The following is a 20,922-nucleotide window of genomic DNA, read 5'->3' as shown; positions in this document are numbered from 1 at the left end:
TCAAAATTTTCACTAGATGTTAGAGTTCACAGAGGATATGAAATAAGCAGTGACCACTTCCTTGTTAAAATAAAATTAAGATTAGCACCTAAATGGCTACAAGTAACAAGAACAGAAAGAAAAATTGAAACATTTGTTTATAAAACTAGACTATTGAATGACACAAATGTACAATGGCTATATGAACAAAGAATTAACCAGTATCTAGATAAAATAAAACAAAATGAAGAAATAGAAATAGAATGGCTTAATATAAAAACGATACTAAATGCAGCAGCAAATGAAAGCTTAGGAAAGACCAAAAAATTCAATAAAAGAAAAAAACTGAAGATCTGGGATGATACAATCAAAGAACTAATCAAAAAGAAAAAAAGAAGCCTATCACAAATGGTTAAGCAGTAAAAGATTAGAAGATGAAATAGAATATAAAAGAATAAGAGCCATAGCTAAAAGAGAAGTCAGAAAAAGACATAGAGAATCATGGAATAAATTTGTTTCTAATTTAGAACATGATTTATATAAAATAAGATCCAATGTATATAAGATTTTGAAACACCTAAATGCAGATACCAAAGAAAACATAAAATTAAACACTGAATTGAAATTAGAAGAATTTCTAAATTACTACACAGAACTGTGGACAGACAAATATTTTAAAAAAGACAACTGGCAAACAATTAACGAAAATGAAAAGGAAATAACTGAAGAAGAATTAGAAATCAGCCTGAAAGAAACAAGAAACGGAAAATCACCTGGAGAAGATAAGCTAGGTTCAGAACTATATAAATACGCAGGAACAAGATTCAAAGGAAGACTCTTATTATTTTTAAATAAAATTTACTCAACTGGTGTCCCCCCAATAGAATGGAAAAAAGCAATTGTGATTCCTATCTTTAAGAAAGGTAATAGAGATGACCCTAAAAACTATAGAGGTATTAGTATATTAAATTCATGTTACAAAATATACAGCAGAATCTTAAATAACAAACTAATGAAATATTCCGAAAACTTTATTCTAGAGGTACAAAATGGATTTAGAAAAGGACGATCATGTATAGACCCAGCCTTCTGCCTAAAATTAATAATAGAGAAAAGAAGAGAATATAATTTAGAAACACATATTGCATTTATTGACTTTGAAAAAGCATTTGACAAAGTTAAAAGAAACATATTATTTAACATATTAAAAGAAAGACAAATACCAAATAATATCCTAAAAGCTGTCACAAGTATGTATGAAAATAATCAAATACAAATAAGATTAAATCATGAGCTATCATATACAAGAGAGATAAATCAAGGGGTCCAACAGGGATGTCCCCTCTCAGCAACTCTTTTTAATATCTACTTAAATGAAATAATAATAAAATGGAGTAAAAATTTACATCAAGGAATTAAACTTTCACCTACAGTTAACTTAAACACTCTCCTCTTTGCAGATGACCAAATAATAATTACAAATTCTGAAGATAACTTACAGAAAGCTATTTTAAATCTAAATGAGATATCCAAAGATTATGGTATAATAATATCAACAGAAAAATCAAAAACTATGGCCTTTAAAGGACAAGATCCAGCAAGAACTAAAATAGTATTAGATAACAAGATCTTAGAACAGGTGAATTCATTTAACTACCTAGGATGTATGATCACTTATGAAAATGAAAAAGATATAAACATAAAAATTGCAAAATATTTTAAAATAACAGGAGTAATTAACTCTATATTTAAACCAAACCTAGTTCAAAAACAAACCAGACTAAAAGTATACAATACATTAGCCCTACCGGTCTTAATGTATGGAAGCGAAATCTGGACAATAAAACAAAAAGACAAACAAAGATTAACAACAGCAGAAATGAAGTTTATGAGAAAAACTGCAAAGTATACCCTATTTGATCACAAAAGAAACGAAGATATTATGAAAGAATTAAACCAAGAACCAGTAATTGAAAAAATTAAAAAATATAAACATAGATGGATGGAACACGTTCAAAGAATGAAAACAGAAAGATTACCAAAACAAGCCTTAAAGTACAAGCCATTAGGAAAAAGAAAACCAGGACGTCCTCTTAAACGATGACTTCTAAGGCCGGAACAGGCCATACTAGGCCTAAATCCTTGATACGTATGATGATGATGATGACCTAAGATAAGGAGAGTTAATCAGGTAGGAGTTAGATGGACGAGTATTATCATTAAGCATGTGCTGCAGAAAAAGAAAATGCTGTGGAAGGTACATAAGAAGAAAGGTGACTAGTATGGTAAGGAAGGCAAAATTAGATTATGAGAAGAAACTAGCCAAGCAGGCTAAAGGAAATCCCAGAGTTCTTTCACCTATGTGGCAAGTAAAAGGAAGAATGACTATGGAAGAATAACCTTAATGAGTGCTGATGGTCATGAGGTGACAGAAGGAGATAAAATAGTTGAGTTGTTAAGTGACCACTTTCCAAGAATATATTATACAAGAGATTAATGCTGTGACACATGACAAACTTATGTGAAAACAGAGGTGGATGAATTGGAGATTCTTAGGTTCATATTGCAGAATCAATTTGCACAATGTAAATATGTTTGTGGGATTAGCTGTGATATCAGCATGCATGTTTGCAGGAATGTGCAAGTGAACTATCAATGTCTCTGACTAGGTTCTTTTAAGTCTCAGCTCTAGAATTCCAAGGGTGTGGAAAGAGGACAAAAAAAATTCCCTTGCATAAGGTACTTTCTAAGACTAATAGCAAATTAGTATCTCAGGAGTGGTGGTAAAAGTACTGGAAAAATTGGTCAAAAAGAGAATTCTAGAATGGGTAGATAAGAATATGATACTCTATAAGGGAGTGGGCAACATAGCTTTGTAAAGAGTCAGTCATGCCTTAGTAATTTGCTAACTTTTTATGATAGAGCGACAGCTGAATTGGATAAAGAGAATGGTACACTATGATTATGCAGGATTTTGCAAAGGCATATGACCAAATACCACATGGAACTGTTGCACAAATCAGAACAAATAGGGATGGATATGATATTGGTTATGTGGATAAGAGGGCAGCTACTGGACAGATATCAAAAAGTGATATACAGAGGAGGAGAATCCAGGCAAAAGCTGGTGACTAGTGGCATACCTCAAGGTTTAGTGCTAGGACCACTACTGTTTAATTTTTACATAAATGATATATAGGAAATAATTTTTACTGTTTAATTTTTACATAAATGATATACAGGAAATAATCCAAAAGAATATTCAGTTGTTTGCTGATGATGCAAAATTAGGTAGAGTAATAGTGAATCAAGGCGATGTGCAGAGCTCTTTATACCAGCTACAAACGACTCGTTAACATGGCACAATGCATCTTGCCCATTGACTTCTTTCCAAGTAGTGCATTTATAACTTTTCAAGACAATAAACAAGCTTCATGCATATTTATTTTTAACAGTGCTTCATTTACACAATCTAAAAGACTTTATCTTATTTAGCTTACCTCTAACATAACTTGGTGGTAGAAGCACCTGAAGTTCTATTTGCACAAAGTTAGTTATACACAGCTTCACATACATAAATAGACATAGTAAAGAAATGCAGAGGATGGGGTAGAGTTCTCCTCATGTGAGCACAACTTCAGGAAAGAAGAACTGGTTGCTGAATGCGTCTTAGCCCGTTTGTCTTTATCTGTTGCTGCCCTCCACTTTTGTTTTCCCACTCTATGGCATATGCTGCTACCTCCTGTGTTGACTTTCTATCTATGCAAGGATAATTAATTTTATTTTTATATGGCTACTTCTATTCTGGTCTTTCTTCTATTATGGCTTATTGTGTCTTTTTCTTATTCTTCTGTTGCATAGAGTTCCATACTATTCTGTATCACCCCTATTATATAGTGCTTCATACTGCTTCCTTACTTAGTGATTTGTACATCACTTGTTAAATGATGTTTCGTAATGCCCTTACTGCTTGATATTGCCCCCTTACCTAGTGGTTCATACCACACTCATTATATAATGTTTCGTACTGGCCTTATTGCCTCCCTTCATCTGCTCGTTATTCTCACTGCTTAGAGGGCTCTGTCCTTACAATGTCATGAGGAACTGCAAGTTCTTGGTAGAATCCAGTCATGGGGGGGGATATTGTAACCCTATGACTAGGTTCTAACAAACCCTTCAGACGTTGTTAATCTAAGGATCATAAATAGTACTTTTAGGCTTGTTAATTTGTAATGTGCACACAGATCAATATTTTCTTCAAACTTTAATCATCAATATTGCCTTGTTGTGATTAATGAATACTACCAATGATTTCATCTAGAGAGCTTCTTTAGTAATTATCATCACTTTGATAAGAAACAAGAACTAAAAGCAGTAGATCAGACAGTGGTTGCAGGCAGAAACATTAGAAATACTTTCATGAAATATAGGCTTTGGAATTAAACCATTTTCATAATTACCCAGAACGAATAACTCAATGTTCAAGGAATTAATGAAAATAAATCTAAAAACTCTATAGGAAAAAAAAAATCACGAAGATGCATGGAAGATCATTCAAAGATTTGAAGTTTTCAACTTTAATTGCTGCAAACAGCAGAATAATGATTTGAGCATGTGAAACAAGAAACTATGTTAAAGAGATTACATTGAAGTATGATGCAATACTAAACTAATACTGACAGTAATGCACTCAAATGCTAACATGTACTCAATATATTTTCAATATTTATTAATCGATGTTTTATCAATATTTCAAAAGTAATCAATAATACTAAATGTGTAAAAACCACTTAAGATTTTATTTTAGTAATGATAATTGTCATTCATCTTTATATACAAGAAAATATTTTTTTATTAAATGCAACAAAAGTTTTCACTAAAGCTTGCATGCATCTTAGATTTAAAGTGGAATATAGTGCACTACACAGTAGTCAATTTAATTGAAATTATTACATATTAAAATCTATTTAAAAAGTTCTTACCTGACAAGGTGAGCAATAAAAGTCAGTGTACCCCAATAACCTTTATCCAAGCATTCTATTGCTGCTGATAGTTGGCCTGCAACCATCTTTTGACTGAATTCATCTTTTTTGTTTAATAGTTCAATTCCTTCTAGAAGCATTATCCAGGTTTTCAAACAGTGTTCTCCTTTAAGTGATAGCACTTCCCTAATTCGGATGAAATCCAATAGATGAAAATAGTGTTGTATAAATTTAGAAGCATAATCATCAAAAGTTCTAACTGAAGGCTTTTCTAGGGATTTTGATTCTGCACCAATTTCAGTAATGTTTTTTAATTTAAATTCCTCATCTAGATATCCAACTTTTGATGTTTTATTTAAATTTGTACCTTTTACTTGTAAAATTTTGTTGTGATCACTTACATAATTTTCCCTTTTTAAAGCTGGCATATAGCTACTTTCTAAATCTTTGTCTTTCTTAAATATGTGACCTTCTGGAAGATTTATAATTTCAGCACTTTTTTGAGATAAATCATGATTTTTATTATATTCACACTGTTTTAAATCCAATCCAGAAACCATGTCTTTTTGAGTATTTGTTGATTCATTTGAAGAAAGAATTATACCATTATGTTCTGCACCTGAAGAATCCCTATTCATTTGTAAAATTACTGATGTATCTTTAAGTGGCCTTTCTCCATTTTTGATTTTCTTTTCTTGAGTAATTACAAAAGCATTGTCTAATTCCATCACTTTACCCCATATCTGCAACTGGAAGCACATCAATGCAAGTTCTGCTACTAAATTGTGATCTGGTTGTTCTAGTCGATATGGATCATGTACAAATACAAAATTTTCCACATTTGAAGTAACTAGATGAAGACTCTCACTAACTAAAGTGCTTGATTCAGAATGAGGTTCAGTAGTTGATGTGAAATTCTCTTCTTGTTTATCTTCAGGAGATGTTCTTTGTTCAGCAGTACCACTTCCATTTACATCCTGCTCAACTTTTTCACACATATCAGTAACCTCACTTGGTGAACTACTAGCACTAGTTCCTTGACTACTTTCACTTTTCAACGTGTCATCATCCCTTGTGGAACTATTGACAGCAGGATGTGAAGACTGTCTTATCTTTGCCAAGGATTCCAGTACTTGTCTCTGAGTAAGATGAAGAAGATTGATCCACTCCTCTAATAAGGAATGTAATTTTTTCTTGTTATAGAGTACCTCTGGAGTCTTTACTTGATTACTAGCAAGAAAACAAAAGGAAAAACATATAAATAATAAAGCTGTTGATATTTCCATTACAGCCTAAACAACAAAAATCTAAAAGAATTAGAACTAATTCTTTAAGAATGAAAGAATTCTAAACGAATTCTTGAAATATACAAGTATAAAAGTGATAGATCTTATTGATGCTGATCATAATTTTTTGCAGTAGACCTTTTGCTTCTAACAAGTTAAAGCAACAATGAAAACATGAAATTTATATATATATATATATATATTTTTTTTGAGATTTACTTAGAATTTCCAATATGCAGAGGAAATTCTAGAAAATTGTGAAAACCAAACTAGGAGATAAGATCTTAGCTACATAAGATTACATTTTAAATGAACAGCTTTATTAGTAATTCAAATAAAAAAAAAACATTAAAAAAAACAAACACTGTATAAATAAAACTCATTCAGTGCTCCACCTATTTATACCTGCTCTGACAGGTACATTATTTCATCATGGGATGGTTACACATTCTAACTTTTAAAAACTGATTATACAGAAGAATTGAGGAATTTGAATTCCAGAACAGACCAGGGAAGAATAATGGCACAAATAATTCTCATAATTTTTAAACCAGTCAGGCAGAGACTGCATTTAAAAGTATCAAGTGTATGAAAAAAAAAAAAAAAGAACTTGAGCTTTTTTGCCTCTAGTGGTTAAAATAATAGTAGAACTACTAGAAATAACACTAGGGTGGATTAGATATATATTAATGAAGTAGACTTCAAATGCACTACATTTTATAGCCAAAAAAACTAATCTGAACACAAGGTAAAAAGTTATTTATGAGAGAAATAAATGTCAAGAAGTTAGTGAACATATGATGAATACTGTTCTTTATAATTCCACCTTTTTTTTATGCAATGGTGGTAAAATTTTTTTCACTTCTGAATACACATAATTCAAAGCCATCTTGGAAAACCCACATAGCTTGATCAGAAAAACAATTCAGCAGGAAACTCCCGGAATAGGAGAACAACATTTCCAGTTTTTATCCAGTGATCAGAAACAAAGAAGAAGAAGAAACACTAATATTGAGTGTATGAATGAGTATAATATGCCTGAGCAAATAAGAAGGAAAACAAATCAGAATGGGATTGTTAGTATAATACATCAAGGTAGGGATGGGGCTAACGGGGGGTCTGCAATTCATGTATACTAATGCCAGAAGTATTAGGAAAAAGAAGGAAGAATTTTTGGGCTTGGTTGGCACTTCCAGACCACAGGTTATTGACACTGGTGAAAAATAGCTGACTGAAGATGGTATAGTTAGTGGGATTGAATGTGAGGGGTATAGTGTGTTCAGGAATGACAGGGAGAATAAAATGGGAGGAGTATTACTGATGATAGCTGATGAGCTGCAGCCAAGGAGAATAGCAGTTGAATTGCAGGATAGAGAAAAGAGCACATTTGAGGCCATTTGGTGTGAGATTGAGGCTAGCAGAACAAAATATACAATTGGGTGTTGCTATAGACCAGGTGATGGAAAAGATGGTGGCAATAGTATGCATAAGAAAATAGAAGAAATGAGTGGAAGGAGGGTAATTATTATGGGAGATTTCAACTATGGTAGCATTGATTGGAGGGAGGAGAGGACACATGAGAGGAAGGAATTTGGGTTTATGCGGTTATTAAGGGATAACTATCTGCGACAGCATGTAATGGAAAATACTAAGGGTCAGAGAGTGCTTGACCTAGTAACTGCATCTGAGGATTTGGCTGTAACTAATATGACCATATTGCCACCAATTGGTGAGAGTGATCATAGGGTCTTGACTTGGGAGGTGGCTAAAGGTGTGGAGTTTACAATTAAGACAGGGTACATGTGGAATTATCGGGCTGGTAAGTATGACAAGCTTAGGAGTTTGATTGGTTCAATGCCATGGCATGCAAAACTGCAAGGGCTGGATGTTGATAGTGCATGGGAGGGGGTTAAGAAGTTTTTGCAGGAGGAAATGGCTGACTGTATACCTAGAGTCCGAATAATAAATCAAGTAGGGATTAAATGGATGAATAACACCATTAAGCTTGACCTGGAAAAAAATAAACAATTGTGGAGAGAATTTAAGGAGAAAGGTGATCTGCAGGCACATGAATGGTATAAAGCCCAGGCCAGAAGGGTAACAAGTGTGGTAAGAAAAGCAAAAGTGGATTATGAAAGAACCTTAGCCATGCAGGCTAAAGAGAATCCCAAACAATTTTTTCGATATGTTGCAAGTAAAAGAAAAAATGTATACGGCAGATTGATTTTAAAGAATGCCGATGATAGGGAGGTTACCTAATCAGTTAATATATAGTAGAATTATTGAGTGAGCACTTTGCAAGAGTATATCATCCAGGTGGTGACATTGCAGAAATGGAAGAACCAACAGCTTATACGGGATTTGTGGTGAATGAAGTGGAGGTGAATAGTCTATTACTAAACCTCAATGTCAATTCATCTGCAGAATTGGATGGTATACTAGCTCGTGTCGTATGAGAAGCAGCTAAAAAATTGTCAGTGCCTTTCACCATTTTGTTTAATTTGAGCCTCGGGTCTGGGTTAGTCCCGAGGGAGTGGAAAGAGGGGAAAATAGTTCCATTGCATAAAGGAGGTTCCAAGACTGCAGTTGAAAATTACCAGCCGATCAGTATATCAGGAATTGTTGTCAAGGTCTTGGAGAAAATAGTCAAGAGGAAAATACAAGATTGGATAGATGAAAACGGGATACTCTATGGGGGGGGGGGGCAGCATCGTTTTGCGAAGGGTTGATCATGCCTCAGTAACTTGCTCACATTCTATAACACAGTGACGGCTGAACTGGATAAGGGTAACGGGTTTACAGTGATTCTACTGGACCCTGCTAAAGCCTTTGATAGGATATTACATGGAATTCTAATCAGTAAACTGCAGCATATGAGAATGGATATAGGGTTAGTGAGATGGACAGGAGGATGGTTGATGGAGAGATATCAGAGAATGGTTTATTCAGGAGTAGAGTCCAAAAGATGGCTAGCGGTGTGCTGCAGGGTTCAGTTCTTGGACTGCTACTGTTTAATTTGTTCATTAACGATATAGGAAAGGATCTGAGAGGAACTGCGCATCTGTTTGGGGATGATGCAAAGTTAGTTAGAGCAATAGTGAATGCTCAGAATGTCAAAATTTTGCAGGATGATTTGGATAGTTTGGAGGACTGGGCTAAGGAAAATGGATGTCAATTTAATGTGAAAAAATGTAAGGTTTTGCATTTTGGGGTGAAAAGATTAACAGCAGTATATCACACTGGTGGAACTGTACTCCAGGAGATTGACGAGGCCAGGGATTTGGGAGTGTTGGTGGATAGGGAGTTGAAGTTTTGGGGCCACATCGCAAAAGTGGCTAAATCAGCTCATCAAATCACTTGGTTGCGGAAAAACACTTTAACGAGCAGAGACAAAAGGTTATTGTTCCTCTGTATCGAGCCTTGATAAGATCCCATCTAGACTACGGTGCTCAAAAATGGGCGCCAGGGTTTCTTCTTGACGGGGAGAAGGTGGAGATGATCCAGAGATGAGTGACCAAGATAATACAGGGCTATGGAATGAACCTTATGAGAACAGGTTGAAGATTTGTAGGCTGCAGAAATTGGTTGATAGGCAGAAAAGGGGTAATATGATTGAGACATTCAAATTACTGAAGGGTTTCTATAAGATTAATTCAGAAGATATTTTTGAGAATAGGACTGGTAGTGGGAGGACTAGGGGCCATCCGTGGAAGCTTGGTAAGAGTGTGGTTAGGAAGGGTGTTAGAGCTAGGTTTTTTACTTGGATAGTGGTAAATGAGTGAAATAAGCTGCCAGAGTCTGTTGTGGGTGCAATGACTGTAAATGAGTTCAAGGTGAAGTATGATAGATACTGTGTGAATGTTGAATAGTTGTTCTTGACATGATGTTGAGCCTCCCTCGATAAGTCTAAGGACTCCTTGGAGCTGCCCGTAATAATAATAATAATATGAGCAGAACATATTCGATTAAAAAAAAAGAAAAGAAAAGAAAAGCTGTTGTTCAAGTGAATACAGCACTGTGCTGTACTATGTTTCAAAAATTCCATAAAATGCTGTCCATTTTTGAAATCTTGACTCTCTTGATTACCACTGATAAAAAAGAGGTAATATTACTTCGCAGTTAAAATCTCTGATAAAACCTGGAACAGAGCCAATATCAAATAAAAAAAAAAAAGCAGTAAAGCAGTTAAAAAAAGGATAACATAATACTAATATATTAATAGGAATAATAATAGCAGTCTGGGAAAAGGAGAATTGATGTCAGTTTAATGTGGCAAAATGTAAGGTTATGCATTTTAAGGTGAAAAGATTACCAGCTGTATACAACATTGATGGAACTGTACTCCAGGAAATTGACAAAGCAGAGATTTGGGAATGTTAGTGGACAGGAAGTTAAAATTCAGAGGGGATATAGCAAAAGTGGCTAAAGCAGCTTATCGGATTACTTTTGTTACTGAAGAATATTTTTATGAGCAGATTAGCAGATGATTATTCCTCTGCATTGAACCTTGATAAGGCCCATCTTGACTACTATAGGCAAATCTAGTCAATTTGAGGATCCAGAGGCGAGTGACCAAGATGGTAGCAGGTCTGTGGAATGAACCTTACGAGAACAAGCTGAAGATTTGTGGGTTACAGAAATTGGTTGATAGGCAGAAAAAGGTTAATATGAATGAGACATACAAATTACTGAAGGGTTTTTACAAGATTAATATAGAGGAAATTTTTCAGGACAGGTCTGGTGGTGGGAGAACTAGTACCATCCTTGGAAACTGAGTAAGAGTGTAGTTAGCAAGGGCGTTATAATTAGATTTTTTGCTTGGAGAGTGGTGAATGAGTGGAATAGGTTGCCAGAGTCTGTTGAGGGTGCCATGAGTGTGAATGAGTTCAAAGCAAGTATGATAGATACTGCACAAGTGTTGGATAGTGCTTGGCATGATGTTTAGGGCCTCCCTCTATAAGTCTAAGGACTCCATGGAGGACTATGTAATAATAATGACGTCCTTAATCCCAGTATGTCAATGAGCTTCTAACATCCATGTGACTTTGATATATTTTGCTTACTTTTGCAACATATCCTCTGAACTTCGACTCGCTATCCACCATTATCTCTAAATCCCCAGCATCATTAATTTCTTGCAGTGTAGTTCCATCTATACAATACACAGCTTGTTTTTTTTTCATTATAAAGTGCATAACTTTACACTTTGACATGTTGAAAAAAAGCAGCCATTATCTTTTGTCCATACAATCTATTTAGATTGCCTGCAGGATCTCTATACACTGATCCCATTTTAGTATCACTAGCAAACAAATGAATATTCCTCTGAAATCAGTCTCAATATTACTGATGAACAAACTGAATGGCAGCAGCCAAGTACAGAGCTCAGCGGCATGCACTCCTGGTCATGAGGGTGACTGATGGATTGACATTACAGATTAGGGAGGTATGTCGCCAGTTTCACATCCAAACCTCATTTGTTCCAACTTATGTATTGTAATAGGGCTCCAAGCAGTATCCTGTCAAATGCTTTTGCGAAGGTCAGCAATATCACAGTGTAATCATTTCCCTATTTAGCTCAGATGTCACTTTATAGTAAAAAAAAAAAAAGTAAATAAATTATTAAGACAAGACTTCCCCCTTCAAAAAAACCATGTTGTCTACCACAGAAGATCATATCACTATCCACCCATTTCTGAAATCTATCCTTAACCAACCTCTTGTATTAACTTGTAATTTCCAATATCAGTTTAGAATTTTTCCATTGTGTAATGGAACTATTTTACCCTGTTTCTATTCCCATGGCAGTGCTGAAACTTAAACAGTCATGCTGTTTAAGTGACCATGCCAGTGAAGAGTACTCAGCTCATGCATTCCTGAATGCTAACATTGTCTCCAGTGCTTGATCAACTGTTTTATTTCTAACTCAGCTCTCAGATCCATATGTTAAAATTGGTGTGAACAATGTCTTGTACACTCTCAGTTAAGTGTTTTGACTGATTATATAAATTTATTCTGTTGATTCCCAACAATATTTTTTCCATTTTTCCATTGTGTAATGAAACTATTTTACCCTGTTTCTATTCCCATGGCAGTGCTGAAACTTAAACAGTCATGCTGTTTAAGTGACCATGCCAGTGAAGAGTACTCAGCTCATGCATTCCTGAATGCTAACATTGTCTCCAGTGCTTGATCAACTGTTTTATTTCTAACTCAGCTCTCAGATCCATATGTTAAAATTGGTGTGAACAATGTCTTGTACACTCTCAGTTAAGTGTTTTGACTGATTATATAAATTTATTCTGTTGATTCCCAACAATATTTTTTCCATTTTTCCATTGTGTAATGAAACTATTTTACCCTGTTTCTATTCCCATGGCAGTGCTGAAACTTAAACAGTCATGCTGTTTAAGTGACCATGCCAGTGAAGAGTACTCAGCTCATGCATTCCTGAATGCTAACATTGTCTTCAGTGCTTGATCAACTGTTTTATTTCTAACTCAGCTCTCAGATCCATATGTTAAAATTGGTGTGAACAATGTCTTGTACACTCTCAGTTAAGTGTTTTGACTGATTATACAAATTTATTCTGTTGATTCCCAACAATACCAGTTTTTCTTATTCTGTTGTGGTGTTCATTTCCATCTTCACAAAAAAAGTGTGGCTAAATAGCTGAATGTTTTACTCATTCAATAGGTTCCCCCATTCAGGATGTAGCTGATGTTTTCAATACTCCTACCTATTTCTATAGTCTCTACATTTTTATTGCTGATTTTCATACCAAAATCATTACAGTAGTTATTCAATTTCGTAAAGGAGTCCTGCAAACTTGTACCATATTTAAGTCTAACATCATTTGCATAAAGTAAAGATCTGAAATTAACATCTCCAATTTTGACATCAGATTTAATGCCAGTTTCCTTCATAATGTGATCCATACAGATAATGTATAACAGTGGATATAGTGTGCACCCTATATGGGCTCTACACGGTCTGACCATAAATACTGTTACAACTTCCTCACTCCCCCCGCACTGTCCACAGAATTGCACAAGCCTGATTCTGCTGTTAGAGGCAGTGCGCACAGCCAACATTTGCATGTTTATCAGTAGAGAGAGAGAGAGTTGTCTAGCTGTACAGGTTAACATGCAGTGGAGAGATTAATAGAATCTTGCAGCTGTAATAGCACCTCACAAGGTTGGAATGCAACCAACCACATTTTATTTTCAACATGCTAAAAACACTCGCAATCAGTAGGATCTTTGTATATCAGACTATTAACTGTTATAATGATAGAGAAGACATATCTGACCACCAAAGAACAGGTCAACCACACTGCATTAAGACACAACAGCTTGTGAGGGCTGTGAAGGCACATATCTGCCATAATCGCATGAGAATGCAGAAAGTGATGTTGCAAGAGATGAACATTTCATAGAAACAATGTCACATGTATACTAACTAATGATCTGGGATTGAGAGTATATTGTCGTTCTACACCTCCTAACACCATAACTTATGCAACAGAGGGGTGATAAAATCAAAAACACTTCTCCAGCAGTACACGAAAAACAGACACAGAGATATCCTCTTAACAGATGAGAAGATTTTCACTATTGACGAATCATTTAACAGAAAACAATTATGTATATTCCCCAGATGGTATCACAAATCGGGAGGGGGGGGTTGCATTTCTGCAAGAAAGGGATCAAACCTCTGCCATAGTGTATCAAGACACTGTGCTGGAACCTATGGCATAGCCCCTGAACAACACCTTGTTTCATGGTAGGCAATGGACCTTCCAACAGGACTCAGTCCCTGCACACAAGGTGAGGACCACACAACACTGGTTGGAGGTGCATGTCCTCAACATCACCATCTGACTGGTCGTCTGGAAGTCCCAATCTGAATCTGTTAGACATCAAATTGTAGTTGGAAATTTACATAGTAGCTGCAAGAAACGACACCCCCCAGCATCAACAGCCTGAAGATGGATTTGGAGCGAGGATGTTGTGCATGCCAACATTGATATGTGGCCTTACAGACTTCTTGGTGTGCATGAAGGCAAAGGGTAGGGGGCATTTCGAACATTGAGTGCTGCTATATGTTATGTATGTGCTGAAAGCTGTAAATGATTCACTGATAGATTAAAGATTTATGCGCTGTTCAAGTAAGATATTTATGGCTAGACTAGGTACTCTAATCATCTGGAATTTGACCTTCTGACCATTACTTCAGACTTGCCATCGCTAAAGTTTTTAAACCTCCATATTTGAGCATTTCTGGTCAAATATCATATATTCTAGCTGCCTTCCTCCATTCAGATTTCTGATGGCTTTTCTACCTCAAGTAATGATGTGTACTCCTGACTGCATTCTTGAATACTTTCTACCATCATTCTGTCACTACTTGTTTCATTTAACATTCTTACCAAAGACTTCCCGTGCATTGCATTATGGAAAGGATCACTACCCAGACTGGTTTTGACCTTTACTGAGGTCTCATCAGTGGGAGCTAAACCCAAAAGTGATACCAAAGTTGAATGCAATACAAGTAGTCAAAAGGTGTAATACTTTATTACTAAAATACTCTGGATTAGAGATAGATGTTGAGAGATATTTCATTTGGTAATACTATAAATTAAAGATGCCAAGAAATTATATTCTTAGTTTAATCCTTTATCCAAGTGTAAGCAAACAACATTGTTCTTTTTCATTCACCCTCTTTACTATTGTCTATTGAACAGTCGTCCTTTTTATGTACTTCCTAAAGAATATAATCTACAAGTCTTCAAGTCAAATGTATAAATTTCTTCTTTCTCCTTTATCTAGTCAACTAGCAGGCTACAGATACAATCCATGCATGGGATTGCCATAAAAATCTTTTGTGGATGGAATTCTCATAAAAATCTCTTATGGATGAGATATAAAAAATAAAAAACAGATTGGAGAAGAAGATCAGATGCTGTGCAGGCCCTCACTGGCATAAGATTAGTAACCTGATGTGTGGTATTTGTTCCTGGAGAGAGAGAGAGACCTGTGTGTCAATCTATAAAAACTATGGATATTCTCAAGATATAACATAAAAGTAGCATATTGATTTATAGCTGAATAAGAAAGCATAACAGTTTTCTGAAATCCTACAACCATAGAAAAAACATCCAAGAACTTATGAGACTAAATGTCATCGCAACAATTACTCTGGCAACACGTCATTGAGCAAGGCCATACTGTAAATTGAAAGCGTCATCATTTCCTTTTGCTCATACCATGAATACAATTGAGTTGATCAGATTCTGAGAATGATTAGATGGGATATCTAATATATTATTATTATACAAGTATCTCCATGGATTCACAAGACTCATCGAGGGAGATCCATTTCTTCACACACTAACCATCATTCACACAATACCTATCATACTTCTTAAACTTGTTCACTAATGAAGCACCCACAACCACCTCTGGCAACCTATTCCCCCATTCACTGCCCTCCAAGCAAAAAACCTAGTTCTTACACCTTGCAACCCAAACTCTTATACAACTTCCACTGGTAACCCCTTGTTCTTTATTACGTGTGTCGTCTTTTTTGTCTATCAGCTAATTTTTGAAACCAACAGACCATCAATCTATTCTCACAGGGAGCATTCTACCGACCTACCACAATCTTTGTCACTCGCCTCTGGATCCTCTCCACAACTTCATCACCAAGGAATCTGTGAGTCCAGATCTGTGTGCAGTACTCCAGATGTGGTCTACATATAGAGGAACAATAACCCCCCTCTTTCCCTGCTTGTTAGTGTGTTCTTCAACACGTAATCTGATGTGCTGTTTTGGTTATCTTTGCAACAAGCCCTCTCAACTTTAACTTCTTGTCTGCAATCACAATCTCTATTCCAAGTTCTTAGCCTCATCAGTTTCCTGTTCATTTCCATCGATATAGTACACAGCTTCTGATCTTTACAAAGTGCACCATCTTACACCTGGCCACATTAAACTGGCAGCCATTTACCTTTGCCCATACTGCTAGTCTATTTAAGTGTTCCTACAGAATCTATGCATCACCTTCATTTGCCATTGCTCTTCTCAGTTCAGCGTCATCAGCAAACAACTGAATGTTTAGTGTCAAATCATTTCCTATATCACTGATATACAAATTAAACAACAAAGTACAAGTACTGAGCCCTGTGGTACACCACTAGTCACTTGCCTTCTCCTGGACTCAGCTCTTCCATAAATCACTCTTTGATATCTGTCCATCAGCCACCTCCAATTCTCCATTTACTCTAATTTATGCAGTAAAGTTCTGTGTGGAATCTTGTCAAATGCTTTTGCAAAGTCCAGCAATATCACTGAGTAGTCATTTTCCTTATCCAACTCAAATGTCACTTGATAATAAAAAAAATAAGCAAATTACTAAGGCAAGACCTTCACAAAACCATGTTGTCTCTTATAGAGTATCATATTCCTATCCACCCAGTCCTGAATTCTGTCTTTCACCAATTTCTCCAATTGGGTTGATACTCTGAGATGCTGATTGGTCTATAATTTGCTAATTCTGTCTTGGAGCCTCCTTTATGCAATTATACTATTTTGCTCTCTTTCCACTTCATTGGCACCTTCCCACTACTGAGGCTTAAATTAAAAACAGCTTGGTCATAGGAGCTGATAATTCCCTTGTACATTCTCATAATACATAGGCCAATATGCCATCTAATCCCATTGCTGTATTTGTATTGAAGTTCTGCAATATTTTAATACCTCCATTTCTGCAATCTCTATTCTACTATCAGTCAATGTTACCACCTAGATGATACATCTGTGCAAAATGCTCACTTAGTAATTCAGCTATTTGGTTGGGTTCTGTTACCTCCCACCATCAGCACTTTTTAAAATCATTCTTTCATAGTCCTTCCTCCTTTTACTTGCCACATAGCAAAAGAAGTTCTTAGGGTTTCTTTTGGATTCATCAGTGAGATTTCTCTAATAATTAGCTTTGTCCTTCCTTACCATACCAGTCATCCTTCTTGCCTGCGCCTTATACTGCTCATGGGCATGCTGATCACATTTTTCTTTATAATACCTTCACAACTTTTTCTTTGTCTGCAACTCCTCTTATTGAAGCTATTCATCCATTTAACTCTTACCTGATTTATCCTTCTGACTCTAGGCATACATTTAGATATTGCTTTCTTCAAACTCACATGCACCAACATCTCTTCACTCCAAATTTTTATGCCATTGCTCTGCTGAAAGCTGCTCAGTTTGTCATAATCACTTGCTTTGTAATTCCACATACATCCCTTCTTAACGGAAAATTCTGCATGTTTAACAATCTCCAGGTGAAGACTACATGATCACTTTCTCCAAGCAGAGGCAGCATAGCTAGATTGGTTAGTGTTGTTTTCTGATGCAATGATGAGATCTAGCATTCTTGAACCCCATGTTCCCTCCGTTACATGTTGTCTCAGGTAATTATCTTGTATAAATTTCATTTCCTTCCATACTTGTGACATTACTCTTCCCAGTCTATGTCCCCATAGTTGAAATCTCCCACAATAATTACTCGACCTGTACTCATGATGATAATTTGCAAGTGCATGTCATCTACATTCTCCCACATACCTGGATTATAGCAGCAGGCAATTACATATTTAGTCCTTTTGGCCTCTATTTCACACCAAATAGTTTCAAATGAATTGCTCTCTGAATCCTTGTCCCCCAATGTACTTCCACTCTTTTTTTTTTTTTTTGCTTTAATTCCTCTGCTATAATTCTACTCCCAACATCCTTTTCCTTCTATCCTCTCTAAGACACTATATCCCTTGCATGCTATTCCTATGACCATATCATCCTTGATCAACCATGTCTCACTAATGTACTCATGATGATAATTTGCAAGTGCATGTCATCTACATTCTCCCTTATACCTGGATTATAGCAGCAGCCAATTACATGTCCTTTTGGCCTCTATTTCACACCAAATAGTTTCAAATGAATTGCCCTCTGAATCCTTGTCCCCCAATGTACTTCCACTCTTTTTTTTTTTTTGCTTTAATTCCTCTGCTATAATTCTACTCCCAACATCCTTTTCCTTCTATCCTCTCTGAAGACACTATATCCCTTGCATTCTATTCCTATGACCATATCATCCTTGATCAACCATGTCTCACTAATGCCTATAACTTTTGGCCAAGTTGTGCTAATCAATGCCAAAAATTCTTCAACCTTATTTCAAATACTTCTGGTATTAGTATACATAAACTGCAATACCCCCCCCCCCTCTTCATTCCACAAACTCCCTTACACCTTGTGTTGCTTAGCCAACTAATGTTAACCTGGGAGTGCTACATCATGTGATTGCTCTCCCACTTATTAACCTCTAGGTCACCTGGACCCAATGTCACCTGCATCCCCCCCCACTAAAATTCTAGTTCCTGACTTTGTATTTCCAAACTCTCACTGAACAAGTGTTTCTTGAGATGCTTGACACGAAATCCATTTAGATGCAAGCCATCTACATCATATCTATAAGGTAGATATATAAATATCTACCTTATATGAATCCATCCTTCCTTCCATTAAACTTACTCCACCATTCCTCCAAAACCCCTTCATCCCACAACCTCACTCACATTTTGTGTTACTCTTAGTCAACTGAAGTTAACCTGGAGTGCTACATCAAGTGATTACTATTTCACTTATTAACCTCTAGGTTGCCTAGACTCACCCCCCTCCCAAATTCTAGTTTCCCTGACTTTGTATTTCTGAATTCTCAATGAACAACACTTTCTTGAAATTCCTGACACCAAATCCATTTAGATGCAAGCCATTCAACTTATATAAATCCTTCCTTCCATTAAACTCATTCCACAAACTCCACACCGTTCCTCCTGTGCAATCTGTGCACTGATTCATTTGTGATCATAGTTCTCCATCTCAACTTGCTTCTATCATAGCATGGTAACAGACTCACAACTTTTACTTTCTCATTCTTCTTTTTCATATGCACTAGCAAATAATAGCAAATCTCCTAAAGCAGAAACCTTAAGAGAGTAAAAACTCTTGTTCAGTACTCCTTTATCCAGTTTTTATCAGTATCCTCTATCGGGAAGATACCAAGATTGAGTTAATGCAGAAATCATATATTTCCAATATGCAATAAGTAAAAAGGTATGTCACCTTATTATTAAAATACTATGGATCAGAGATAGTTGTGGAAATTTTTTCCAGTTGGTTACAAACTAAATAATATTCTTGTTTAATTCTTTATCCAAGTGTAAGCAAAAAAAAGTTTGCCCATGAAATATCTTCATGATTAGGCTGCTTGTGTATAGAGGTTGTTTGCTTACACTTGGACAAAGGATTAAACAAGAATATTATTCCTTGTCAAATATAATTTGCTTTGTAACTAAGTGAAAAACTTTCTATAACTATCTCCAAGTATTTAATAATAAGGTGATACTGCTTTTTACTACTTGTATATGGAACGTATCACTTCTACTTAATTCAACCATGGTATCCATACCGAGAACTGATAGTTCAAACACAAAGTATTTTTTTTATTATAAGTTAAAAATAATATCCCTAATGTAATTAATTATTTAGGATATTAGTACATGAGGGAAAAAAAAATCCAATATGCAGCTGATATTTTCACTATAATTAGAACTTAAAAAGGAGAGAAACACTTAAGTTCTCTTTGTAAACCTAGGATATAAATACAAATGAAAAGGTCAGTTTATTTTGTTACACTTCTCTAATTCCTCATGGAACTTGGATTGATGCCTAATGGTTTTTGGTACTTTAAATAGTATGTAGAAAGAGCTTCAGGACAATCACCATGTTTATATATCATAGATGACATAATTCTATTCACAGAGAAAAGACTTGGGAGTTCAGAACAAAAATGTAAGAAGAAACCAAATATGCCAAATAAGCAGCAATTATCAGATAACTATCATGTATAATCAAGTTTCTTTCTTTCTTTCAGAGGGCTTTTCATTGTGTTCTAATTGTTTTAATGCAATTATCATACAGAAGATCATTAAATCTTTTTATATATGTATTTAAAATACACAGTCGCCTAGCACAAGACCTGAAGTGTAGTTTAGTATCAATTATCTAGAAATTTCATAAAAAAATACTGAAAGTAAAAAAAGTCAGAAAGTTTTATAGTAATCAAAACACTTTTTGTGGTTTAAAAAGAGGAAATATGAATAACTGTAATGACTAATAACAAGCAGTCTATTATTAGCCATTAATATTTTATTCACTTTTCTAGTTAAACATAATGAAGCAAACACTAGACTTTGAGAAATACAATCCACTTGAAAAAATAAAAATAATAAAATAAAATAAAAATGTTATGTTAAAGTAAGAACATGTTCATAGCTAATAAAATATTTCATTTCATAATTACATACTCATATAGTGACAACATTTATTATCACAATGGAATTTGTTTCTGCATACATATACTATAAACATAATTTTGCTATTGTTTAAATCTGCAAATAAAATGGTCCAAATGAAATTAACTAATTTTAACAATGATCCTAAGTACTAAATTTCATAAAATTTCATCAAGTCAGAGATGATCTATTATTATTTTCTGTTCAGCCAATAAAAATTTCAAATTATAGCATGAAAAAAAATTATTTTTTTTTGACATTT

The 20,922-nt window shown here is 35.1% G+C and overlaps 1 protein-coding gene across 1 annotated transcript in view; it reads right to left on the bottom strand.

Moving 5' to 3' along the window:
- The window catches only part of p (WD40 repeat domain-containing protein pink), a 306,375-nt gene that overhangs the window by 115,079 nt on the left and 170,374 nt on the right, over positions 1-20,922 (bottom strand). The window contains exon 14 of the mRNA XM_090396034.1: positions 4,962-6,191. Within this exon, the coding sequence (XP_090252160.1) occupies positions 4,962-6,191 (1,230 nt within the window). The remainder of the gene's footprint in view (positions 1-4,961; positions 6,192-20,922) is intronic.

Source organism: Typopeltis vanoorti, chromosome 7, assembly GCF_054136105.1.
Source record: "Typopeltis vanoorti isolate ZY-2024b chromosome 7, IOZ_Tvanoo_1.0, whole genome shotgun sequence".
Lineage (NCBI taxonomy): Eukaryota > Metazoa > Arthropoda > Arachnida > Uropygi > Thelyphonidae > Typopeltis > Typopeltis vanoorti.
Note: the sequence above shows the minus strand (reverse complement) of the source record. Positions and strands in the feature narration are given on the sequence as shown.